The following is a 23678-nucleotide window of genomic DNA, read 5'->3' on the forward strand; positions in this document are numbered from 1 at the left end:
CCCCAAAATATCCTTACCTATTGTTGAAACCATATGGTTGGGGGAAAAATATCCACTTTTCCATGCACCGGTATACGTTTATTGAGTTGTTGGCTTAAATAGCTGTCACTCATTAATTTGAGGTTTCCTATTGGCTGGAGATCACGGGCATAGGCGGATGTTATCGGCGGGGCACACTGTTGGGTCCGGATTGAAGGGTCGGACAGGAAAAGAGAAGGAAGGCGAGGACATCTGTAACGAAAACGGTATTAAAACGAGGAAATGTAAACTATTTATAACTTTGGTTGCTCACCTTGAAAATATATAAGTTATTATATATTTAGTATATTATATATTATTATAAATATTTGAATGAGGCGTTAAACTTGCTTTCTGTAGGCAAGATGACATGGGGCTATACTACGAGAGACTAACATTAGCCAACATTAGATGGCTAAACTAGCTAGCATTAATGACGGAAACGAACGAACAATTGAAGTGAAAAGACTCCTTGTTTCAGACACCATCAGCCAGAGCTGGACAGGAAAAGCTAGCAGGTCATCATAGCCAGGTATACAGTGCCATCATCACCGTTGTGAAGTTAGAAACACACTGGTCTGGAAGCTAGCAACTCTTCGCACTTGCCAGTGCCTGGGCAAGATCTCTAGCTTTCTAGCTAACTTGCTAGCCACCACTGACAAGTGACTTAATTTTCAAAACCGTCGTCCACCGACCCAGTACATGTTACACTTGGGTGTTTTAAATGGGAAAATCGTTGTAAATAGCTATTTGTTTGTCCAACAAGCTAACAGTGACTGAGTTGACGTGAAGGGGGGAATTAGCTAGTTAGTAGTTTGGGTGCGGCGTTTTGTTGTTGAGGCCATGCATCCAGGTGGTGGCAAGCAGTGTCTTCTGCAGGTAGACTCCTCTTGGCTAGTTGTGATAGTGTCACTAGGTATTATGGGTAATTTCATGTGAACATGGAACAAAAAAAGTCCATACATGTATTTTACTGAAATTCAGTAGTTAGGTCTAGAAAGATGGTTGACATGGCCAGTATTGGCGTTTTTATCTGAATTTGAGTATTGGTTATTTGCGAAATAATGAACCAAGCTTTGGTTATCATAAACGTTTGGGTTTACAGGCCTCCAACAGTAATTGACTGAAAAGCACTGTGCAATGTTGCCGAACGAATCAGACTGTGATACCCTTGGTTACACAGTCTGGGATTAATGCCATACATTTGTTTGTAAAATATCTACATGCCAGAATGTTGAATACAATTTGATTTGAATTTACTCTACCGGTTGTCTATGTGGTTTGTCCTCTTGCGGATAGGAATTTGWGAAAAAATATCTACAGGGAGGTATAATTAAACCGACAACCATGTAAACACCTGCAAGACTTAGGGTAGTATGCATGCATTGCGGGCATGTCCTTCCGTCTTGTGCCCATGCTTCAGGTGAAGAGCAAACAATCCAGATCCACGTTTTGAGGTCGGTTTAATAATACTTTTCTGTGAATAGTTTGTCCATTTTGAAGGGAGAAGGACAAAATCAGCGCACAACGGGTAGAGTAAATTCAAATTAAGATTATTCAACATTCTGACTTGTAAAGGGACTGTTTGGTATTGAGTGGAAGCATCTACACTCTGATTCGTAGAGGCAATTTAGCCTCTTCGCTCCAGTAGACTTGTACACATTGGGCTCCCATCGCTGAAGGCTACATCCCTTATCCCCGAAAACATATTCACCAGCCCTTTACCTATTTCCAAGAAATTTCCCTTCACCGAAGGCAAATCTATAGCCCAATTCAGAATGCCTTACAATGGTTATACAACGTTTATATCCAAGTTTTCCAGAGTTTACCAAATTCATTCCATATTTCCCTAAAGGTGCAATGTGATCACGCTGGGATCTTGCATAGTAACTATTACGGACTGAAGGGACTAGGGAGTGAGCTTTGGGAAATGTGGTTTTAAACGTATTTTACCGAAGTAGTAAACACATTGTATAACCCATACCGACTGGTAAGGTATTCCGGTTTAAAGATTTTACTTCAGTGACAATTTTTATTTTAGGAAATAGGTCAACCCAGAGGACTGGTAAATATGTTTTGGGGGATATGGGATGTAGCCTTCAGTGACGGTAGCCCACTGTGTACAGGTCTCCTGGAGCAAAGGGGCTATGTGCAATGGAAATTCTCCATTGGATGTTCTTCTTAGTCCAGGAGGATTAAGCTAAATCTGTGTGGGGGAAACTGGCACTATGGAAATGTTTCATTATGTAGCCTAACACAGTCTGTAGTCACTGGAGCTGAAGTTGGTGGCTGGCTTTCATGTGTCCTTCGGGGCCAAAATGGGACTGCTCGTCGAACATCTCATTCTAAAATCATGGGTGTTCATATGGAGTTGGTCCCCCCATTTGCTGCTATAACAGCCTTCACTCTTCTAGGAAGGCTTTCCACTGGATTTGGAACATTGCTGCGGGGAATTGCTTTCATTCAGCCACAAGAGCATTAGTGAGGTTGGGCACTGATGTTCAGCGATTAGGCCTGGCTCGCATTCGGCGTTGCAATTCATCCCAGAGGTGTTCGATGGGGTTGAGGTTGGTCCTCTGTGCAGGCCAGTGAAGTTCTTCCACACCGATCTCGACAACCCATTTCTGTATGGACCTCGCTTTGTGCACGGGGCATTGTCATGCTGAAACAGGATAGAGCCTTCCCCAAACTGTTGCCACAAAGTTGGAAGCACAGAATCGTCTAGAATGTCATTGTATGCTGAAAGCATTACGATTTCCCTTCACTGGAACTAAGGGACTTAGCCCGAACTATGAAAAACTCCAAAGTTGCCATTATGCATTGGGGCAGGTAGCGTTTTCCTGGCATCTGCCAAACCCAGATCCGTCCATTGGACTGCCTGATGGTGCAGGGTGATTCATCACTCCAGAGAACGCGTTTCCACTGCTTCAGAATCCAATGGCGGAGAGCTTTACACCACTTCAGCCGACGCTTGGCATTGCTGATGGTGATCTTAGCCTTGTGTGCGACTGCTCGGCAATGGAAACCCATTTTATGAAGCGCCCAACGAACAGTTCTTGTGCTGACGTTGCTTCCAGAGGCAGTTTGGAGCTTGGTAGTGAGTGTTGCAGACTATTTTTCTGCACTTCAGCCCTCGGTGGTCCCATTCTGTGAGATTGTCTGGTCGACCACTTTGTGGCTGATCCGTTGTTGCTCCTAGACGTTTCCACTTCACAATAACAGTACTTTAGCAGGGCAGAAATTTGACCAACTGACTTGTTGGAAAGGTGGTATCTTATGACGGTGCCATGTTGAGCTCTTCGGTACAGGCCATTCTACTGACAATGTTGTCTTTGGAGATTGCATGGCTGTGTGCTCGATTTTTATATACCTGTCAGCAACGGCTAAAATAGCCGAATCCACTAATTTGAAGGGGTGTCCACATATTTTTGGCCCTGTAGTGTATGTTGAAAACTTGATGCTGACATGCAAAACATTTTGGGACTATATCAACAATGGACTGATGAAACCAATACCAAAAGATCGTTTTTGGGTAGAGTTTTCCTTTAACACTTTTTGAAAAGTGAAAAAATAAATAATATATACATGCATACATACAGTCAGTCAGTACCGGTAAAAAGTTTGGAAACACCTACTCATTCAATGTTTTTTCTTTATTTTTACTATTTTCTACATTGTAGAATAATAGTGAAGACATCAAAACTATGAAATAACACATGGAATCATGTAGTAACCAAAAACGTGTTAAACAAATCAAAATATGTTATATTTGAGATTCTTCAAAGTAGCCACCCCTTTGCCTTCATGACAGCTTTGCGCACTCTTGGCATTCTCTCAACCAGCTTCATGAGGAATGCTTTTCCAACAGTCTTGAAGGAGTTCCCACATATGCTGAGGACTTGTTGGCTGATTTTCCTTCACTCTGCGGTGCAACTCATCCCACACCATCTCAATTGAGTTGAGGTCGGGTGATTGTGGAGGCCAGGTCATCTGATGCAGCACGATCACTCTCCTTGGTCAAATAGTTCTTACACAGCCTGGAGGTGTGTTTTGGGTCATTGTCCTGTTGGAAAAACAAATGACAATCACACTAAGCGCAAACCTGATGTGATGGTGTATCGCTGCAGAATGCTGTGGTAGCTATGCTGGTTAAGTGTGCCTTGAATTCTAAATAAATCATAGTGTCACCAGCAAAGCATCATCACAACTCCTCCTCCATGCTTCACGGTGGGAACCACACATGCAGAGATCATCCATTCACCTACTATGCGTCTCAAAGACAACAGTTGGAACCAAAAATCTCAAATTTGGACTCATCGGACCAAAGGACAGATTTACACCGGTCTAATGTCCATTGCTCGTGTTTCTTGACCCAAGCAAGTATCTTTTTCTTATTGTTGTCCTTTAGTAGTGGTTTCTTTGCAGCAATTCGGATGACTCAACACTATACATGTCAGCTACTACAGCGACTGAAATGACTGCAACATTAACAAAGAGCTGCATTAGTTTCAGAGTGGGTGGCAAGGAATAAGTTAGTCCTAAATATTTCTAAAACTAAAAGCATTGTATTTGGGACAAATCATTCACTAAACCCTAAACCTCAACTAAATCTTATAATAATATATGTGGAAATTGAGCAAGTTGAGGTGACTAAACTGCTTGGAGTTACCCTGGATTGTAAATTGTCATGGTAAAAACATATTGATACAACAGTAGCTGATGGGGAGAAGTATGTCCATGATAAGGTGCTGCTCTACGTTCTTGACAGCACTATCAACAAGGCAGGTCCTACAGGCCCTAGTTTTGTCTACTGTTCAGTCGTGTGGTCAGGTGCCACAAAAAAAAATTGCAATTGTTTCAGAACAGGGCAGCACAGCTGGCCCTTGGGTGTACACAGAGAGCTAATATTAATAATATGCATGTCAATCTCTCCTGGCTCAAAGTGGAGGAGAGATTGACTTCATCACTGCTTGTATTTATGAGAGGTATTGACATGTTGAATGCACCGAGCTGTCTGTCTAAACTACTGGCACACAGCTCGGACACTTATATATACCCCACAAGACATGCCACGAGGCCTCTTCACAGTCCCCAAGTCCAGAACAGACTATGAAAGGCGCACAGTACTAAATAGAGCCGTGACTACAAGGAACTCTATTCCACATCAAGTAGCTCATGCAAGCAGTAATATTAGATTTTTAAAAACACCTTATGGAACAGCGGGGACCTTGAAGCAACACAAACATATACACACACACACACACGATAGCATACGCACTATACATACACGTATACATGGATTTTGTACTGTATATATGTGGTGGAGTAGGGGTCTGAGGGCACATGGTCTGTGAATGTATTACAATGTTTTTAAAATGTTTCTGTACCAAATATTAAGTTCTGCTTTTCTGATGTATCAAATAGTTATGTCATGCAATAAAATGCAAATTAATTACTTAAAAATCATACAATGTGATTATCTGGATTTTTGTTTTAGATTCCGTCTCTCACAGTTGAAGTGTACCTATGATAAAAATTACAGACCTCTACATGCTTTGTAAGTAGGAAAACCTGCAAAATCGGCAGTGTATCAAATACTTGTTCTCCCCACTGTATATATATACACTGCTCAAAAAAATAAAGGGAACACTAAAATAACACATCCTAGATCTGAATGAATGAAATATTCATATTAAATACTTTTTTCTTTACATAGTTGAATGTGCTGACAACAAAATCACACAAAAATGATCAATGGAAATCAAATTTATCAACCCATGGAGGTCTGGATTTGGAGTCACACTCAAAATTAAAGTGGAAAACCACACTACAGGCTGATCCAACTTTGATGTAATGTCCTTAAAACAAGTCAAAATGAGGCTCAGTAGTGTGTGTGGCCTCCACGTGCCTGTAAGACCTCCCTACAACGCCTGGGCATGCTCCTGATGAGGTGGCGGATGGTCTCCTGAGGGATCTCCCAGACCTGGACTAAAGCATCCGCCAACTCCTGGACAGTCTGTGGTGCAACGTGGCATTGGTGGATGGAGCGAGACATGATGTCCCAGATGTGCTCAAATTGGATTCAGGTCTGGGGAACGGGCGGGCCAGTCCATAGCATCAATGCCTTCCTCTTGCAGGAACTGCTGACACACTCCAGCCACATGAGGTCTAGCATTGTCTTGCATTAGGAGGAACCCAGGGCCAACCGCACCAGCATATGGTCTCAAAAGGGTCTGAGGATCTCATCTCGGTACCTAATGGCAGTCAGGCTACCTCTGGCGAGCACATGGAGGGCTGTGCGGGCCCCCAAAGAAATGCCACCCCACACCATGACTGACCACCGCCCAAACCGGTCATGCTGGAGGATGTTGCAGGCAGCAGAACGTTCTCCACGGCGTCTCCGACTCTGTCACGTCTGTCACATGTGCTCAGTGTGAACCTGCTTTCATCTGTGAAGAGCACAGGGCGCCAGTGGCGAATTTGCCAATCTTGGTGTTCTCTCTGGCAAATGCCAAATGTCCTGACGGTGTGGGCTGTAAGCAAACCCCACCTGTGGACGTCGGGCCCTCATAACCACCCTCATGGAGTCTGTTTCTGACCATTTGAGCAGACACATGCACATTTGTGGCTGCTGGAGGTCATTTTGCAGGGCTCTGGCAGTGCTCCTCCTTGCACAAAGGCGGAGGTAGCGGTCCTGCTGCTGGGTTGTTGCCCTCCTACCGCCTCCTCCACGTCTCCTGATGTACTGGCCTGTCTCCTGGTAGCGCCGCCATGCTCTGGACACTACGCTGACAGACACAGCAAACCTTCTTGCCACAGCTCGCATTGATGTGCCATCCTGGATGAGCTGCACTACCTGAGCCCTTTGTGTGGTTGTAGACTCCGTCTCATGCTACCACTAGAGTGAAAGCACCGCCAGCATTCAAAAGTGACAAAACATCAGCCAGGAAGCATAGGAAACTGAGAAGTGGTCTGTGGTCACCACCTGCAGAACCACTCCTTTATTGGGGATGTCTTGCTAATTGCCTATAATTTCCACCTGTTGTCTATTCCATTTGCACAACAGCATGTGAAATTTATTGTCAATCAGTGTTGCTTCCTAAGTGGACAGTTTGATTTCACAGAAGTGTGATTGACTTGAGTTACATTGTGTTGTTTAATGTTCCCTTTATTTTTTTGAGCAGGTATATATATATATATATATATATATATATATATACGAAACATGCAACAACTTCAAAGATTTTACTGAGTTACAGTTCATAGAACGAAATCAGTCAATTGAAATGAATTCACGTGGCCCTGGTCTATGGATTTCACATGACTGGGCAGTGGTGCAGCCATGGGTGGGCCTGGGAGGGCATAGGAAGTCCTGGGCTGAATGGTTACACGTGGTCTGCGGTTGTGAGGCCGGTTGGACGTACTGCCAAATTCTTTGAAATTACGTTGGAGGTGGCTTATGGTAGAGAAATTAACATAAAATTATCTGGCAACAGCTCTGTCCTGCAGTCAGCATGCCAATTGCACGCTCCCTCAACTTGTGGCATTGTGTTGTGTGACAAAACTGCACATTTTAGAGTGACCTTTTATTGTTCCCAGCACAAGGTGCACCTGTGTAATGATCATGCTGTTTAATCAGCTTCTTGATGTGCTCACTAACAGGATTGGCAGGTAGCCTAGATGTTAGAGAGTTGGGCCAGTAACCGAAAGGTTGCTGGATTGAATCTCCGAGCTGACAAGGTAAAAATCTGTCGTTCTGCCCCTAAACAAGGCAGTTAACCCACTGTTTCCCGGTAGGCCGTCATTGTAAATAAGAATTTGTTCTTAACTGACTTACCTGTTTTTATTTATTTATGTAACCTTTATTTAAACTAGGCATGTAAACCAATTTGTGCACCGCATTTGAGAGAAATAAGCTCGTTGTGCTTCTGGAAAATGTCTGGGATATTGTATTACTTTGTATTTTTGTTCAGTAATATATTACTATATTAATGTCAGATTTTTTTCCCCCTACACATTTTGATTTGCTTTGTTGTGTTGCTATATTATCACTGTGATACACAATAGTTTTTCAATAACATTTTTGCCACTTTTTTTGCTGGATTTATACTTTAACAGACATTGTCTTGCAGATGGCTGCGATCCGTAAGAAGCTGGTGATCGTGGGAGATGGTGCTTGTGGGAAGACCTGTCTGTTGATAGTCTTCAGTAAAGACCAGTTCCCTGAGGTCTACGTACCTACAGTGTTTGAGAACTATGTGGCAGATATTGAGGTGGACAGTAAGCAGGTGAGATTGTATGTTTAGTAACACAGTTTACCATCAAGACATACTTTGAAGCACCCTTTTAATGTGGATGTCTTGTGGTTTACACATTTTGATAGGTAATAATTTATTCAGAGACAATTGCAGTGTTTGGCCAAACAGCAGTGTAACTGTGAATATCTGCTCTCCCTGTGAGTTCTAGGTGGAACTGGCCCTCTGGGACACAGCCGGACAGGAGGACTACGACAGACTAAGGCCTCTCTCCTACCCTGACACTGACGTCATTCTCATGTGCTTTTCCATAGATAGTCCTGACAGCTTGGGTAAGACCTTGGTGACTGTAATATTCATATTTGTCATACATGGTAAATGCAACAAATTATCGTATCACTTGCAGCAGTTTCCTAAAACGATCCTGTGTCTGAAACAGAGAATATCCCAGAGAAGTGGACCCCTGAAGTAAAGCACTTCTGTCCAAATGTGCCCATCATTCTTGTGGGTAATAAGAAGGACTTGCGGAATGACGAGCAGACACGTCGGGAGTTAGCAAAAATGAAGCAGGTACAGGATGCATTATGAATTCTTATTATGGAATTTCGTCAAGTAGACTCATTGCCCCGATCCATTGAGGATATTTTTTTTAAATTTAACATTGAAATTGAACAAACCATGCACATTTGTTTGTGGTTGTGTTGCCTTATAAGCTACCTTCACTTAGTGTACTGTTGTCTAATTATACACCGGTTCAGAGGTTTTTGTTTTGTTTATCCAACATGCTAGTGACGTTTTTGTTTGGCTTGTTGTAATGATTGGTGGTTTAGTATGTCACAAAGGATGCCAACCATAGAATGCCTCTGAACACGTTTCCAACTCTGACACATGAACAGGAACCAGTGAAGCCAGAGGAGGGCCGGGACATGGCTAACCGCATCAACGCGTTTGGCTACTTGGAGTGCTCAGCCAAGACGAAAGACGGTGTGAGGGAGGTGTTTGAGATGGCCACCAGAGCGGCGCTGCAGGCCAAGAAACGTGGCAAGAAGAATGCCTGTCTCCTGCTATAGAGAGCTGGGGAAAGAAGGGAGGGGAGGGGGAAATAAATCAGGCCAAGGAAAATGCTGCACCCCTCTGTCTCCATCTGTGGAAGGGTGGGGGAGGTTCGAGGTGGGCAAGGGAGAAAAAGATAATTAACAAGGCCTAAGGAAATGGAGAAGGTCAAATGTAATGAAAAGGGGAGTTTACATTTTTAAGGCCAAGGTGGTCGTCAACGGCTTTCAGTATAAGATTATCGTATGGTTAAGATTTTTTATTGGGTCTTGGATGACTAGAAGGGTAAAGCAAAAAACACTATCTCTGGTAAACTTATGTCTGAGTGTGGTAGTGATCTCTGAGGGACGGGATAAGATTGGTGTTCTTGATCGGTCAGAAACCCCAGGGCTATTGGCCTGGTTCATAGAGTGGAGCATCATCAGAGAAAAGGGGGGATTGATTACATCAGAATGACTGTATGTTCTCCTGACTCTCGGTGACCTCCTTGGCTTGCAGTGTGTCTGTGCTTGTCTTTCATTTCTGTCCAGCCATACCATAGGTGTTTATTTTCTTTGTTCTCCCTATGGATAGACTAACCCTATCCTTGTGTGGACCAGCACCTCCTTCTATGATATTATTGGTCCAATCACATTGTTCACTTGATACAAGCAATTTAGATTTATTTAAATAGCTAAATGTTTTTATTTGCCTTTGACTATAGAATTCATATTAAAATGCATACAATAATGATACCAACTGATTTTTGTTAGTTTTATAAGCCTGTTCATAAATTGTAATGAAAAATAATTTTAGAATTTGGTTTTGTCATAAGTTGGGCTCAAGTCAGATAAAGATGTACATTTGATGTGGACTATCAGACACGGGTTTGAAATGGGAGTATGACTTTTGTATTAAGTGATACTAAGTTTAGCAAATTTGGGGTTTTGCAAATTTGGTATTTTCTGCTTGCAGATTGTTTTTGCCTGCATGCCAGGCTGTTATTGGGAGTGAGTTTTAAATGTTGACCTATTTCTCACTCCCTCCAGTCCACCCCTCACTCTGTCTTTCTAACAACTGTTGATGATGTCTTATGGCTTATCCTATATCAGTTATGCATATTTAGCAAATCTAGTAACTTTAGAATGAAAGTTTAAAAATAAAATGCAAAATGCTTAAAGTAATTCATGAATAAGAATAACAAGATGTCAAACTATTAAATACAAGTAAATTTAAAAAGATCTTGGTCATTTGTGAGGGGGGAGGGTTCTTGTATACAAATGCATCCTCACATTTCCTCAGTCCTTTTAAATGTACTCTAAGGAAATAAATTGTTATAGGGAATGATAGGTTGTATCGTTCTTTCATGTTTCATGCCTCAACACAATCACAAGAAAATGTAAGACTTACAAAAAAATTCACAGAATAGATCAAGGCATCTAGGAAAAGAGTGGGTTTCCTAACCATGTCACCATTGGTAACAAACTCCTCTTAATAGGGCTTTGAAAAGAAATGAATCCTCTGCTGTTCTTGTTGGTGTTTAAAGAATTGACAATTGTACTACTGTTAACCTTTAGAACTATACTGAACAAAAATATAAATGCAACAATTTAAGATTTGATTGAGTAACAGTTCATATAAGGCAATCAGTCAATTTAAATGAATGTATTAGGCCCTAATCTATGGATTTCAAATGACTGGGAACACAGATATGCATCTGCTGGTCACAGATGCCTTAAAAAAGTAGGGCCGTGGATCAGAAAACCAGTCAGTATCTGGTGTGACCATTTGCCTCAAGCAGAGTGACACATCTCCTTTGCATAGAGTTGATCAGGCTTTTGTTTGTGGCCTGTGGAATGTTGTCACACTCATCTTCAATGGCTGTGCGAAGTTGCTGGATATTGGCGAAACTGACACACGCTGTCATACACATAGATCCAGAGCATCCCAAACAGGCTCAATTGGTGACATGTCTGGTGAGTAAGCAGGCCATGGACGAACTGGGACATTTTCACCTTCCAGGAATTGTGTACAGATCCTTGCGACATGGGGCTGTCCATTATCATACTGAAACATGAGGTGATGGCTGCGGATGAATGGACCTCAGGATCTCGTCATGGTATCTCTGCACATTCAAATTGCCATCGATTGTGTTTGTTCGTAGCTTATGCCTGCCCAACCCATAACCCCACCGCCACCATGGGGCACTCTGTTCACAATGACATCAGCAAACCACTCGCCCACACGACGCCATACACGTGGCCTGCGTTTGTGAGGCCGGTTGGATATACTGCCAAATTCTGTAAAACAACTTTGAAGGCGTCTTATGGTAGAGAAATTAACATGAAATTATTTGGCAACCGCTCTGGTGGACATTCCTGCAGTCAGCATGCCAACTGCACGCTCCCTAAACACTGTGGCATTGTGTTGTGTGTCCTTTTATTCTCCCCAACAAAGGAGAAACCCTTACTAACAGGGATGTAAACAAATTTGTGCACATAATTTGAAAGAAATCAGCTTTGAGCATATAGAATATTTCTGTGAAATTTTATTTCAGCTCATGAAACATGGGACCAACACTTTACATGTTGCGTTTATATTTTTGTTCAGTGTATGTTATCCTGTGTCATTTATGTACTGATACAAACCTGTGTCGGGTTGTATGAAGGAGTGTCCGATGAAGTCTAGGACCACCATGGCACAGTTGGGCTTGAAGTCATCACTGACCAGCACTTCTTTCACCTGAAAACAACACATTGTAGGCCTACTTGAATTCCTTCTTTATGGGCCAGACATAAGAACCATCATGCAGGACTGGAGGTGCTCAAAAGTAGTGGCTGACCTTGTCCATGGAGTAGAGGTAGAACTCTTGTACCTCCCCATCCCCTATCCTAAGCTTGAACTCAGGAGGTAGTGGCCTAGTTGAACACAAACTGGCTTTCTGGAAACACCCCCTCATCCTCATAAGTATAGCTATGAGAGAAGACACACTGATTGAAATACTGTGGATTAGAATGTAGGCCTATGTAAAAGCATGCAAAGAGACAGCATTCTCAATGAGACACTGCAGAGTGCTGGCCACTCCTGTTGAGGCATCAATCACCTCACTGCTCACATGGCACGCAGTTTCTGGTATGTCTGCTGGGATGCAGGCCTCCTGCTCACACTCTTTGATCAGGGTGTTTTCACACTGATACCTGCTACTAGACCCCCAGCTGCATGAAAATATGGTGGAAGAGCATTATCAAATCACAGTTTGCCATTCACTGAAAATATGTAAAATATCAAATCAACAAGTGCTGACCAGGATGTCCAGTTTTACAGGGTAGGTATGCTTGGTCATGGATCATCATCCCACCCACCTCCTGAGTCCCCCATGTTCATCCTGACAGTACCCATTAATATGGACTCCATACTGTTTCACTCCAAAAAGGCATACAAAGACAATGTTAATGGGGCATGCAATGGCAGGGAAAACACACATTTCCAGTGGGTCAGAAGTTTACATACACTCAATGAGTATTTGGTAGCATTGCCTTTAAATTGTTTAACTTGGGTCAAACGTTTCAGGCAGCCTTCCACAAGCTTCCCACAATAAGTAGGGTGAATTTTGGCCCATTCCTCCTGACAGAACTGGTGTAACTAAGTCAGGTTTGTAGGCCTCCTTGCTCGCACACGCTTTTTCAGTTCTGCCCACACATTTTATATAGGATTGAGGTTAGGGCTTTGTGATGGCCACTCGAATACCTTGACTTTGTTGTCCTTAAGCCATTTTGCCACAACTTTGGAAGTACGCTTGTGGTCATTGTCCATTTAGTAGACCCATTTGCGACCAAGCTCTAACTTTTTGACTGATGTCTTGAGATGTTGCTTCAATATATCCACATAATTTTCCTGCCTCATGATGCTATCTATTTTCTGAAATGCACCAGTCCCTCCTGCAGCAAAGCACCCCCACAACTGCTTCAACTGCTTCACAGTTGGGGTGGTGTTCTTCGGCTTGCAAGCTTCCCCCTTTTTCCTCCAAACATAACGAYGGTCATTATGGCCAAACAGTTCTATTTTTGTTTCACCAAAAAACACAATCTTTGTCCCATGTGCAGTTGCAAACCGTAGTCTGGCTTTTTCATGGCGGTTTTGGAGCAGTGGCTTCTTCCTTGCTGAGCAGCCTTTCAGGTTATGTCGATATAGGACTCATTTTACTGTGGATATAGATACTTTTGTACCTGTTTCCTCAAGCATCTTCACAAGATCCTTTGCTCTTGTTCTGGGATTGATTTGCACTTTTTGCACCAAAGTACGTTCATCTCCAGGAGACAGAATGCGTCTCCTTCCTGAGCGGTATGACGGCTGTGTGGTCCCATGGTGTTTATACTTGCGAACTCTTATTTGTACAGATGAACGTGGTACCTTCAGGCGTCTGGAAATTGCTCTAGAGGATGAACCAGACTTGTGGAGGTCTACAATTTTTATTCTGAGGTCTTGGCTGATTTATTTTGATTTTCTCATTATGTCAAGCAAAGAGGCACTGAGTTTGAAGGTAGGCCTTGAAATACATCCACAGGTACACCTCCAATTGACTCAAATGGTGTCAATTAGCCTATCTGAAGCTTCTAAAGCCATGACATAATTTTCTGGAATTTTCCAAGCTGTTTAAAGGCACAGTCAACTTAGTGTATGTAAACTTCTGACCCACTGGAATTGTGATACAGTGAATTATAAGTGAATAATCTGTCTGTAAACAATTGTTAGAAAAATGACTTGTGTCATGCACAAAGTAGATGCACAAGTAGATGCACAAGTAGATGCACAAAGTAATTTGTTAACAAGAAATTTGTGGAGTGGTTGAAAAATGAGTTTTAATGACTCCAACCTAAGTGTATGTAAACTTCCGACTTCAACTGTACATATCCCAATCAGAAGCCATTGGTTACAGGCAACATACGCATCGAGCTAAAGGCTAGAGCTGCCGCGGGAGACTAATCCGGAGGCTTATAAGAAATCCCGCTATGTCCTCAGAAGAACCATCAAACAAGCAAAGCGTCAATACAGGATTAAGATTGAATCCTACTACACCAGCTCTGACGCTCGTCGAATGTGACCGGGCTTGAAAACTATTACGGTCTACAAAGGGAAACCCAGACGTGAGCTGCCCAGTGACGCGAGCCTACCAGACGAGCTAAATGCCTTTTATGCTCGCTTCGAGGCAAGCAACACTGAAGCATGCACGAGAGCTCCAGCTGTTCTGGATGACTGTGTGATAACGCTCTCGGTAGCCGATGTGAACAAAACCTTTAAACAGGTCAACATTCACAAAGCCGCTGGGCCAGACGGATTAACAGGACGTATACTCAAAGCATGCGCGGACCAACTGTCAAGTGTCTTCACTGTCATTTTCAACCTCTCCCTGACCGAGTCTGTAATACCTACATGTTTCAAGCAGACCACCATAGTCTCTGTGCCCAAGGAAGCAAAGGTAACCTGCCTAAATGATTACCGCCCCGTGGCACTCACATCGGTAGCCATGAAATGCTTTGAAAGGCTGGTCATGGCTCACATCAACAGCATCATCCTGGACACCCTAGACCCACTCCAATTTGTATGCCGCCCCAACAGATCCACAGATGACACAAGCTCATTCGCACTCCATACCTCCGTTTCTCACCTGGACAAAAGGAACACTTATGTGAGAATGCTGTTCATCGACTACAGCTCAGCGTTCAACACCATAGTGCCCACGAAGCTCATCACTAAGCTAAGGACTCTGGGACTAAACACGTCCCTCTGCAACTGGATCCTGGACTTCCTGACGGGCCGCCCTCAGGTGGTAAGAGTAGGTAACAATACGTCTGCCACGCTGATCCTTAACACTGGGGCCCCTCAGGGGTGTGTACTTAGTCCCCTCCTGTATTCCCTGTTCACCCACAACTGCGTGGCCAAACACGACTCCAAAACCATCATTAAGTTTGCTGACGACACAACAGCGGTAGGCCTGATCCCCGACCACGATGAGACGGCCTATAGGGAGGAGGTCAGAGAACTGGCAGTGTGGTGCCAGGACAACAACCTCTTCCTCAATGTGAGCAAGACAAAGGAGCTGATCGTATACTACAGGAAAAGGCGGGCCGAACAGGCCCCCCATTAACATCGACGGGGCTGTAGTGGAGCGGGTCGAGAGTTTCAAGTTCCTTGGTGTCCACATCACCAACGAACTATCATGGTCCAAACACGGTAAAGTCTACACTTGTTGTATTCGGCGCATGTGGCAAATAAAGTGTGATTTGATTTGAGATCTCTCCATACACATTAGTGGAGTGTCGCAGACTCTGGGCATTACTTCATAATTCTATAGTAGAGGCACAAATATATAATTTTAAGTGTATAAACGTCAAATTTCGGAGTTTGGTTTAATTCTCAGAGTATATTATAGTACACATTCCCTCTCATCTCATCTCTCCATCCTGTCACATTTCTGAGTTTGGTTTAATTCTCAGAGTATATTATAGTACACTTTCCCTCTCATCTCATCTATCCATCCTGTCACATTTCTGAGTTTGGTTTAATTCTCAGAGTATATTATAGTACACTTTCCCTCTCATCTCATCTCTCCATCCTTTCAAGACGGTCAGTGAGCCTTCCTTCCTACGTGACTTAAGAACAGAATCTACAGCCTCTGACCTCCTAAAGGAGTAAAAAAATTGGCACAGACTAATAGCGCCGCCGTGTGGTGGATTGAAGAGGTTGGAAATTTACTCAAAATGGACGCCACGTTTGCAAGGCACCCGACCAACTTGCTCCCCTCCCACCCCAAACCGAAGGAAAGTGGTGCGACTGGAGCCTGGGTAGCGCAAACAAACGTTGCCTTCTAGAGAGATGCGTTGTAGTATAGGCTAGAATGATAACTAGTAGTAAATTCGCTATTAAACACACATAGCTAACCACAGCTTGTCATTCCCTCCCATATCACTCCCTAGTTTCACTCTAACCTGGCGAAAGTTATTCATTCCGCGAAGCACCTGGCGCATTTGATCGTTCCAGGTAGTCATGATTTATTTTTTACCTTGGTTGCTGCCACGAGTCCAATACTATTACGAAGGGTACAATTTAGACAACAATATGTTATGATTTCATTAGCTAGTAATATTTTCAGTGTGGTGAATCTGATGTTGCCTACGTCATATTTATCTCATCAGCGCGTTGACTTGGCACAAAACCAGTGATGTATATAAACATCATTGTGCAAAAGACACACATGATTCGATACATCTCCATTGGTTGAAACGAGCTTCTGTAGCAGATGCGTTCTCGGATGCCCTCTGTTATTTAAACTTTTTCACATGGGCTCTGTCCTGTAAACCCACCCAAGAAATGAAGATACTTAAACATTTTCCATAATATATTTAACCAATAAGGCACGAGGGGTGTGGTATAGGGCCAATATTGCACGGCTAAGGGCTGTTCTTATGCATGACGCATTGCGGAGTGTATATTGGCCATATACCAGAAACCCCCGAGGTGCCTTATTGCTATTATAAACTGGTTACCAACGTAATTAGAACAGTAAAAATAAATATTTTCTCATACCCGTGGTATACCACGGCTGTCAGCCAATCAGCATTCAGGACTCGTACTAATGTGATATATTTAATCTGTGTGTGTGTGTGTGGGTTTCACACAATGATAAAGTGATACCTGGTGTTAACCCCTGCAAATCTTGGAATTTGTCACTTATCTCAAGAGCCTTACCAGGCCTACATTGTGTGCCCTTTATACAGCAATGACCCATTGTGCTATTCCTTTGTTCTACAATACAATGCAATTCAATACAATAACATGCAATACAATGGTGATAAGCAATCCTGTTGATATCAATTTGATTGAATTGAAGACTCATCTGGATTACTGAAAATCTTTCTTTATTGAAAATATACAGTATTGTGGAGAAGAGTGTTTCCTCCCCTAGGTTAAAATTTCTAATAAAATATTATAGGATTATGGGGGGTTAAATCAATTTGTAGTTCAGAAATTCACTTCAAGGACATAACAAGACCTATTGTCTTTAAGGTCCCTTAATAATGGTATGGATAAAAACTAGACCACATACAAGATGTCAACCAAGGCCGATACACATTGAGGATATAACACGTGTTTAGTGGTAGATGGAGCCAAGCAGAAAGAGGTTTTTATTTCAGTGTTGTCCAACGTATTCAGGCAATAATGTGACGGTCAGAGCTAAGAGGAGGTATGAGTATTTTCCCGGGCTGAGAGTCCATGAATCTTTGGAGTCCTTTACTCAACCCCCTTCATGAATTCCAGGAACTCTGTGGAAGAGAATGACACCCACAGCTCATGATGGACAATTTCTTATTGACTGCCTGGATTTGAACTGTGAAATGTTTTGAATGGATTACCTAGACGAGTGTCATTGGTACATGTAGCTGACAAAAACAAACTAACAATTACACATTCTGGAAGTCCCAGCCTGATCTTTTGTCTAAAATGATTACTGTTGGACCTCTTGTCTTACCATCATAATCAATTTTTCCGTCATTATTTTTGTCTCCATCCTTCATGAGCTCTTCGATGTCATCCTCAGTGATGGCCTCTCCAGTTGACTCCAGCATGGTTTTCAGCTCCTCCAAATCAATGTAGCCATCTCCGTTTCTGTAAGCAGCATCAATGAGTACACATATCCCAGATAACATTGACATAACTTTTTTTGTTTTCTATATTTTTGTCTTTATAGGTTCTTGGCAGAGTAAGCACACATGTTTTTTGGCAGCCACTTTGCTTGATATTAGCCTTACTTGTCGAACATGCGGAAAAGTTCAGCCAACTCTTCCTCTGATTTTCCTTTGCTCTCCTCCTTCATGCAGCGCACCATCATCACCAGGAACTCATCAAAGTCTACTGTCCCGCTGCCTGTAACCCCCCCAACACACGCACGCACGCACGCACGCACGCACGCACGCACGCAAGCACAGCTAGCCAGCGCACGACCGCACACTATTGCACTACGCGACACGACCGCACAACGCCACAGTGCACCAATACACACAGATTGACACACACGCAACACACACACACACACACACACACACACACACACGCTGCCTTAATGCTGAATGCTGAAACATAGTAATGTGATGACTTCGAAATTAATATTTCAGACCAGACTGAAAACTATATATGAACCACCACTCAGGCTACCTGACCTAATGACTTTGCCTAAGGTTAATTCATATTGAAGTGAGGGGATGTAGTATTGTGTAGTATTGAGTGTTGATATGTTTGTATCCATGGTGACGCACCATCCTCATCCACCTCATCTATCATCTCCTGCAGCTCCTCTGGGGTGGGGTTCTGCCCCAGCATTCTCATCACTTTCCCCAACTCCTTGGTGCTGATGCAGCCGTCCTCTGCACCCTGACATGCAATGTCAAAGGCTGCCTTAAACTCTGTGGGGACATAATGGTGAGAAGCAGATTAAATGGAGTTTATGGGTATTACTAGTGCTTCTCCACAGACATGAATGGTGCAAAATTAAAGAAGACATGGTTTGTAAGAGTAATTATTGTCTCCAAAAACCAAGACTCACCATTTTTCTGCTCTTCTGTTAAGTTCTCAACCTGAAGGGAACAGTAGGGAAAGTTACATATTGTATGCAATTTACTCACATTGACAGACATGGTATAGTACTTTTGAACTCATCTTAGTCTACTTTATGTGCCTAAATTATGCAGATTGGTTTGCCTCTGACATTTATGTTTGACAAATTGACAACTCATAGTTGCACCACACTGGAGGCCATTGGTGGCCATTTCCTCATTGTCTTGTCTCTCTTCACCTTGGTATGCAGTCCGCCCTGAGCCCTCGCAGTGTGTAATATATTCCATCAGTACCCCAGCCCCTTCTCCCTCTTGTTGAACTCAGCCCAAAACCTGTCGAGCACAGCCCCCTACCCATGGTGCAGTCTGACTAAAATGTCACGCTGCTTTCTTCACCTACTATTCTTGTATTGTGGCGAGGGGGGCTCTGGCACAGATTCTGCTGACAGACATTTGTTTGAGCCGACAGCTGTCGACTCTCTTCCTCTTCCTAACTGTCCTTTGTTCTATGTTGTCAGGCAGAGAAATGCCAGAAATCCCATCTAACCTCACATTACGTCATCTGGGTACTCAGAAAAGATAATGCTGAGCTCAAATGTTCATAATGTCATGGCAATGAGCTTTTTGTTGTGCAGTTCACATTTAATCGAGCTTTTCAGAATAGCTGTCCTCATAGAACATGACTAACTTTGTGTTTAACCTTGATGAATCTTGGCACTTGTTAGTTGTTTATTCAAAAGATACAATGTTGAATTTCCATTGACTTTACAACTCTCTTGGTGAGATCATTTATTCAATCACTGTGAACTCTTATTTTAGAAGAACAATGACCTATTCTCAGAGGGACAATAATGGTCAACACATTCAGAAAAGTTCTGCTGGCCCTTCTTGATTACTCTTCTCTATAAAAAGATGGTGTTGAATGACACTTTCACACGAGGTGCTTTCCCATCGTATGACCATGTTTAGTTGGGTCTTGACACTCAATATTACTGCACTTACTTTGACCAATCAACGTCAAGGTGGGAACATGTCTATGTGACTACCAATCCCTTTCCTTTGACGAGTACTTGGTTTGTCAAAGGTACCTTGGGTATACTGAAATCATAATTTACAACTCGGTAGCTCTCGTGAAATATATCTTGAATTGAGGTTGACTGGTAAAACCATTTCTCGCTTCTCACAGCTCTTGAAAGCGGATTAGGGCTTTTTGACGTCATCAACGTCTAATTCAGTTGAACAACTAGAGATGACTTTCCTCAGGGCCCATTAACCTCTATTCACCTCTGGCTTGTGTCCAGAGAGTGTGTACTGTAAATATAATGTGAGCTGGAGCATATAGCCATTGTGTGAAATGTGTTAAACATAACACCACAGTCATGACGGGCTGTTATTTTCACATATTCATGTTGACCTTGTACCTCAACAGATATACCCCCGTCCACAACCTGAGCCAACAAACCGCCAAGAAAAGGGACGTGATTTCATAACAATGCCTTGATTTTTACTCAGCCACAGTACACCCAGGTACGCCAATGAATGAAGATTGAGATCATTAGTCCCTCCTTCCTCCCTAGTATATCAGATGAAGACTCCTAGCTGACCTCAGTCAATTGATTCAAACTGTAATATGAATGTGCGGTGAAAAAGACTGTCTATTATCCCAGACAAAAACTATCTGGCATCCTCCTGTGTCAACTAACCCCCAACCTGCAGGTTTTGTCCCTGTGTCTGTACTCACCGCTGCTTTGTATACATCATCCATGGCTGCTGGCCTGCCTTCGTCTCTGTCTCAGTCACTGGAACACACTGACGCTCCCACAAACGCCTCAGACACAGGACAAAGGATAGAAGCAACACCTGCCCCAGCCTTTATTGTTAGGGGCATGTGGTGTTTAAAAAAACTTCTGACCCTCTCTCTGCGTCATCCCACTGTTCTCATCAGAAGAGAGAGAGAGAGAGAGAGAGAGAGAGAGAGAGAGAGAGAGAGAGAGAGAGAGAGAGAGAGAGAGAGAGAGAGAGAACTATAAATAGAGGAAGAACTGAGATGGTCCAACAATAGGAGAGCCTAGGCCGCAGCACCTAAATTGGTGATATTTATTGTCTCCAAGCTAGATCTGGAGCAAACGGGATTCCAAGTAGGAACACATTTTTTAAGGATGTCAAATCAATACACTTGTTTGTTTTTCCCACTGTGGTTGTTCTGGACATAAGAGCATTTTTTTGGTGAAAAATAATTATATTTCACAGACAAGATTTTGTGTTTGTTGGGGATTTGGTGGACATTCTACACTATGGTCTGTGGGGAAAGAATCAGTGTCTTCCAGCAGGGATCCTGTACTTCTTATGTGTTGTACTTGTACCTTTATCTCTCATTTGGCTATGGAGATAATAGTGTATGAAGTTTTGTGCCAACAAGAAAGGGGTTAAATATGTGTCATAAAAATATACAGTTGAAGTCAGAAGTTTACATACACTTAGGTTGGAGTCATTAAAACTCGTTTTTCAACCACTCAACAAATGTCTTATTAACAAACTACAGTTTTGGCAAGTCGGTTAGGACAACTACTTTGTGCATGACACAAGTAATTTTTCCAACAATTGTTTACAGACAGATTATTTCACTTAAATTTACTTTACCACAATTCCAGTGGGTCAGAAGTTCACATACACTAAGTTGACTGTGCCTTTAAACAGCTTGGAAAATTCCAGAAAATTATGTCATGGCTTTAGAAGCTTCTCATAGGCTAATTGACATAATTTGAGTCAATTGGAGGTGTACCTGTGGATGTATGTCAAGGCCTACCTTCAAACTCAGTGCCTCTTTGCTTGACATCATGGAAAAATCAAAAGAAATCAGCCAAGACCTCAGAATAAAAATTGTAGACCTCCACAAGTCTGGTTCATCCTTGGGAGCAATTTCCAAAGGTACTGAAGGTACCATGTTCATCTGTACAAACAATAGTACGCAAGTATAAACACCATGGGACGCAGCCGTCATACCGCTCAGGAAGGAGACGTGTTCTAGAGATGAACGTACTTTGGTGCGAAAAGTGCAAATCAATCCCAGAACAACAGCAAAGGACCTTGTGAAGATGCTGGAGGAAACAGGTACAAAAGTATCTATATCCACAGTAAAACAAGTCCTATTTCGACATAACCTGAAAGGCCACTCAGCAAGGAAGAAGCCACTGCTCCAAAACCGCCATAAAAAAGCCAGACTACGGTTTGCAACTGCACATGGGGATAAAGATTGTACTTTTTGGAGAAATGTCCTCTGGTCTGATGAAACGAAAATATAACTGTTTGGCCATAATGACCATCATTATGTTTGGAGGAAAAAGGGTGACGCTTGCAAGCCGAAGAACACCATCCCAACCGTGACGCACGGGGGTGGCAGCATCATGTTGTGGGGGTACTTTGCTGCAGGAGGGACTGGTGCACTTCACAAAATAGATGGAATCATGAGGCAGGAAAATTATGTGGATATATTGAAGCAACATCTCAAGACATCAGTCAGGAAGTTAAACCTTGGTCACAAATGGGTCGCGTGAGAGCAAGGTGGCCTCCAAACCTGACTCAGTTACACCAGCTCTGTCAGGAAGAATGGGCCAAAATTCACCCAACTTATTGTGGGAAGCTTGTGGAAGGCTACCCGAAAAATTTGACCCAAGTTAAACAATTTAAAGGCAATGCTACCAAATACTAGTTGAGTGTATTTCTGACCCACTGGGAATGTGATGAAAGAAATAAAAGCTGAAATAAATCATTCTCGCTACTATTATTCTGACATTTCACATTCTTAAAATAAAGTGGTGATCCTAACTGACCTAAGACAGGGAATTTGTACTCCGATTAAATGTCAGGAATTGTGAAAAACTGAATTAAAATATATTTGGCTAAGGTGTATGTAAACTTCCGACTTCAACTGTATATATTTCCTGAGCTTTCTTATATTTTCTTCAAAACCTTATTCGTAATGATTTATTTTTGGATTTACTGTTTGTTTAGCCATATATGAATGTGTTATTCAATGCGTTCCCATAGTGCCTTTACAAAGAATTCATACCCCTTTTGCATTTTGTTGTTATAGCCTGAATTCAAAATGAAATAAATTATATATTTTTTTCTCAGCCATCTACACACAATACCCCATAAGAGCAAAGTAAAACATGTTTTTTGGAAATGTAGCACATTTTTTGAAAATTAAATACAGGAATATCTAATTTACATAAGTATTCACACCCCTAATTCAATACTTTGTAGAAGCACCTTTGGCAGCAATTACATCTTTGAGTCTTTCTGGGCAAGTCTCTAAGAGCTGTCCATACCTGGATTGTGCAACATTTGCCCATTATTCTTTTCAAAATTCTTAAAGCTCTGTCAAAATTGCTGTTTATCATTGCTAGACAACCATATTCAGGTCTTGCCATATATTGCCAAGTAGATTTAAGTCAAAACTGTAACTTGGCCACTCAAGAACATTCACTGTCTTCTGGTAAGAAGATTTGGCCTTGTGTTTGTTATGCTGGTGAATGAGGACCCAAAAGCGACGTAATAGTAACAGAGTCTTTATTCCAGTATTAAACAAATAATGATTCTCCTGGATATAATCAATGGTAAATCCAAAACAGGAAACTGAAATCCTCTCGTCAATAGAGAGGAACGACTGGAGACGCGACCACAGACTGCAGGTCGCTTCGGGAAGGCACTGGCCGTAGCTGACATAGACACCTGCTCACACGCAGCATCTGAAGAAGGCAAA

General features: G+C 42.5%; 2 protein-coding genes and 1 pseudogene across 6 annotated transcripts; 1 reads left to right on the forward strand and 2 right to left on the reverse strand.

The window, feature by feature from the left end:
- The first annotated feature begins 145 nt into the window (after window positions 1–145).
- Window positions 146–10652, forward strand: LOC111977180 (rho-related GTP-binding protein RhoA-C). 5 transcript variants are annotated; one of them, XM_070447890.1, is made up of 5 exons: window positions 146–263; window positions 8137–8306; window positions 8485–8605; window positions 8713–8843; window positions 9170–10652. In XM_070447890.1, the coding sequence occupies exons 1-5, from the start codon at window positions 158–160 to the stop codon at window positions 9341–9343; spliced, it is 702 nt and encodes a 233-aa protein (XP_070303991.1). In that variant the 5' UTR covers window positions 146–157; the 3' UTR covers window positions 9344–10652. The 5 variants fall into 5 exon arrangements, with proteins under 5 accessions (XP_070303991.1, XP_023862281.1, XP_023862282.1 ...); XM_024006513.2 differs by having other exon boundaries at window positions 146–245; XM_024006514.2 differs by having other exon boundaries at window positions 154–245; window positions 8151–8306.
- On the reverse strand, window positions 3816–16604 carry LOC111976899 (uncharacterized; annotated as a pseudogene).
- Window positions 16605–17204: 600 nt separating this feature from the next.
- Window positions 17205–20767, reverse strand: LOC111977235 (troponin C, slow skeletal and cardiac muscles). Its single transcript, XM_024006603.2, has 6 exons — window positions 20655–20767; window positions 18904–18934; window positions 18617–18763; window positions 18113–18227; window positions 17833–17969; window positions 17205–17626 (listed from the first exon to the last, which is right to left on the reverse strand). The coding sequence occupies exons 1-6, from the start codon at window positions 20676–20678 to the stop codon at window positions 17595–17597; spliced, it is 486 nt and encodes a 161-aa protein (XP_023862371.1). The 5' UTR covers window positions 20679–20767; the 3' UTR covers window positions 17205–17594.
- Window positions 20768–23678: the final 2911 nt, after the last annotated feature.

Source organism: Salvelinus sp. IW2-2015, linkage group LG17 (genome assembly GCF_002910315.2).
Source record: "Salvelinus sp. IW2-2015 linkage group LG17, ASM291031v2, whole genome shotgun sequence".
NCBI classification, from domain to species: Eukaryota; Metazoa; Chordata; class Actinopteri; order Salmoniformes; family Salmonidae; genus Salvelinus; species Salvelinus sp. IW2-2015.

Coding starts and splice junctions, on each gene's coding strand:
- LOC111977180 (XM_070447890.1), top strand. CDS start 158: ATGTTATCGGCGGGGCACACTGTTGGGTCCGGATTGAAGGGTCGGACA. Junction 8,606..8,712: donor AGATAGTCCTGACAGCTTGG/GTAAGACCTTGG, acceptor TGTCTGAAACAG/AGAATATCCCAGAGAAGTGG. Junction 8,844..9,169: donor AGTTAGCAAAAATGAAGCAG/GTACAGGATGCA, acceptor ACACATGAACAG/GAACCAGTGAAGCCAGAGGA.
- LOC111977235 (XM_024006603.2), bottom strand. CDS start 20,678: ATGGATGATGTATACAAAGCAGCG. Junction 18,228..18,616: donor AGATGAGGTGGATGAGGATG/GTGCGTCACCAT, acceptor GGGGGGTTACAG/GCAGCGGGACAGTAGACTTT. Junction 17,627..17,832: donor CGGAAAAATTGATTATGATG/GTAAGACAAGAG, acceptor TCTCTTCCACAG/AGTTCCTGGAATTCATGAAG.